The sequence below is a fragment of the Pteropus medius genome, unplaced genomic scaffold (genome assembly GCF_902729225.1).
Source record: "Pteropus medius unplaced genomic scaffold, Ma_sr-lr_union100, whole genome shotgun sequence".
Lineage (NCBI taxonomy): Eukaryota > Metazoa > Chordata > Mammalia > Chiroptera > Pteropodidae > Pteropus > Pteropus medius.
The window spans coordinates 29,229,687-29,232,095 of record NW_024352787.1 but is presented as its reverse complement, the minus strand read 5'-3'; the positions used below and the strand labels follow the sequence as shown (position 1 = coordinate 29,232,095).

Genomic DNA, 2,409 nt, shown 5'->3' with positions numbered 1-2,409 from the left:
TGGAGCTTCTGGAGTAGGATAGGACATACCCGGCCTAGAGGCAGGTCACTCCCACTAGTCATTGCTGTAGGTCCCCTCTCTCTCACTCACCAGCTCCACATTCAGAGGCCCAGGGTGGTGACAACTGCTCAATGAGTGAGACAAGGGCTCCCAACCCTCACCCCGATGTAGATGACAAGACAGCGGCAGAGAGCCCACCACAGGTCAAGAAAAAACAGATGTCAGGGCCCAAGATGGTCAGCTCAGTGCTGGTGGGCTTGGCCTCAACTCCTTCTCTGAGGCCCTCTCTCCTTCCTCGCCCTCCATTCAGGAGTCCTAAGGCTGCTCCATCCACAGTGACTGTCCACTCTGGAATTTCCCTACCAATAAAAGAGCAAGTCTAAAGAGCAGAGTATGGTGTGTTTCCTTCCTTCCCCGCAGGGGCCTGATGGGAAGGTCCTTCTTGGGGAGGTCGCTCCTCCCTGGGTTGGGTGCCAAATCAATACATAGAATGAATGCTCTTGACTTCTTTCCTGTGCCCACATGCAGAACACAGAGCCCCTCTCCTGCTCCAGGCCAGGCAGGGCCAGGCCCACCTCTGTCTGAGGTCCCTGCAGCAGACAAGCCTAGGTTTGGGTCCTGGGGAGGGAAGTAGACTGCTGGCCCAGGAAGTCTAAGGTGGGAGCAAAGGAGTAAGCACTTGGTTCTGCTGACCTTGAAGAGGTGCCAGGATCACTCCAGATGGCCATGGGGGCCTGTGCTCATGTGCCAACCCATAGATTTTTAAACCCTCAGACTCAAGAACTCTCAGCCATCCCAGGTGTTGTGGCCATGACGTGTACCCCATGTCCTGGGGGCTTACCCACAGGTGCAGTAAAGAGGGCTGAGCAGAGGGGATGGAGGGTCTTCCCACCAGGGGTTGGAGTCAAATGCAGGTGCCCTTTTCCTTTTGCGCTCAGGCCCCGTTGCCTCTCCTCTACCCCCTATCTCCCTCCAGGGGTCTCCTCAGTTCTCCTAGACTGCTCCATACTCTGTGCCTGCCCCTCTATTGGGGCGTGCCTATGTGCTACCTGGCCAGGGAGGGGCTCCTCCTCTCTCTACCCTTTGGCCTAGCATGACTGAAGCTCCCAGACTGACTCAGATTCAGGCTTGACCCCAGATCTCCAATGTCTCAGGGATCAAAGGGCTCTGGGGCCTATTTATTTACGAGGTTCCTTGGCTGACGTTTAATTTGCTCATTCCCACAAGGGTGGAGGGCAGGTGTGCTGCCTTCCGAGATCCAACGTCAAGACCGGTGACAATGATGTTCTGCCTGGTACCCCTTGTCTTCCAGTTCCTGTCCCCTGGTGTTACTGTTGAGCTGGGTGAGTGACCCCTGGCCCCACAGCCCCCATAGCCCCAGCCCCATCAGTGTCTCTGGGATCTGTCCATGCCTGAGGGAGGGCTGCCTCTTGGGGCCAGAGGTAGGGGCCAGAGCTCAGCTTCATGCCCCTTCCCTTTTCTCTCCTCTACAGTGAGATTTGGGGGGAAGAGCCAGAGCTTTGGAGCTCATCTGAGTTAGCCTGAGTTAGCTGTTTCACCATGGGGCAAGTTAGTTCATTTCTGGCCTGTTTCTCTTGCTAAAGAACAAGGGTTGGGCCCTCTAGGGTATTTACAACTCAGCTGCTCTGGGATCCATGACCTTGGAGACCATACTCAGGTTGGCAGAGGATGAGAGTGAGTCCTTGTCAGACCTTTCAGGAGCTCCCTGTGCCTCTCCCTGCTCCCAGAGAAGGGGAGTAGAACCAAGGCAGAAACCAAACTGTGGGCCTCAGAACTCCCAGTGCCTTGAAATGACATCCTGGAGTGGCTTGAGCAGGGAAAGAAAGGGGTTCAGAGGCAGAAATGGGGGGCTTATAACCAGGCCCTGTAGATGTCATTCAAACTACCATGTCCCAGACTTTGTCTTGCCCTGAGGTCATGAAACTAGGAGCAATAGGGGCTCCTGGCTCCCTGGCCCCAGATCCTGGCCAGCTCTTCTCCAAGGAGGAAACGGGGTGTGGGAGGAGTGAAAGTACATTTGAGCATAATCCTGAAACCTGTATCTTCCGTGGCCCAAAACCACTCATGGGAGAAAGGGCCATTTCTGGGGACCAATCTGAGGGCTGACTGGGGGAATGAAAATGATAAACGGAGGCAGGATGAGGTAGGTTGGGGCAAAGTGGAGCAGTGGCTTGGCTTACTCTAAAAGCTTGGCTCACTGACCAGAACCCTGCCATAACTTGGCACGGATCCTCAATGTGACATTGTTTGGAGGGCCTCTTCCCAAGGCCCTTTCCAGGCCTTCCAGACTCTTAGTCACCTATCCCTAATGGTGGCATTTTAGTCAGGGATCTTTCTGGCTTCCTCTCATTCCTTCACCCCTTTGCCCCCTCTTTTTTTTTTTTTTTT

At 54.7% G+C, this 2,409-nt stretch overlaps 1 protein-coding gene across 1 annotated transcript in view; it reads left to right on the top strand.

Annotated features, from left to right (window-relative positions):
- The first annotated feature begins 1,279 nt into the window (after positions 1-1,279).
- The window catches only part of LOC120591475 (mucin-17-like), a 28,528-nt gene continuing 27,398 nt past the window's right edge, over positions 1,280-2,409 (top strand). The window contains exon 1 of the mRNA XM_039848930.1: positions 1,280-1,343. Coding sequence (XP_039704864.1) covers positions 1,280-1,343 — 64 coding nt within the window. The remainder of the gene's footprint in view (positions 1,344-2,409) is intronic.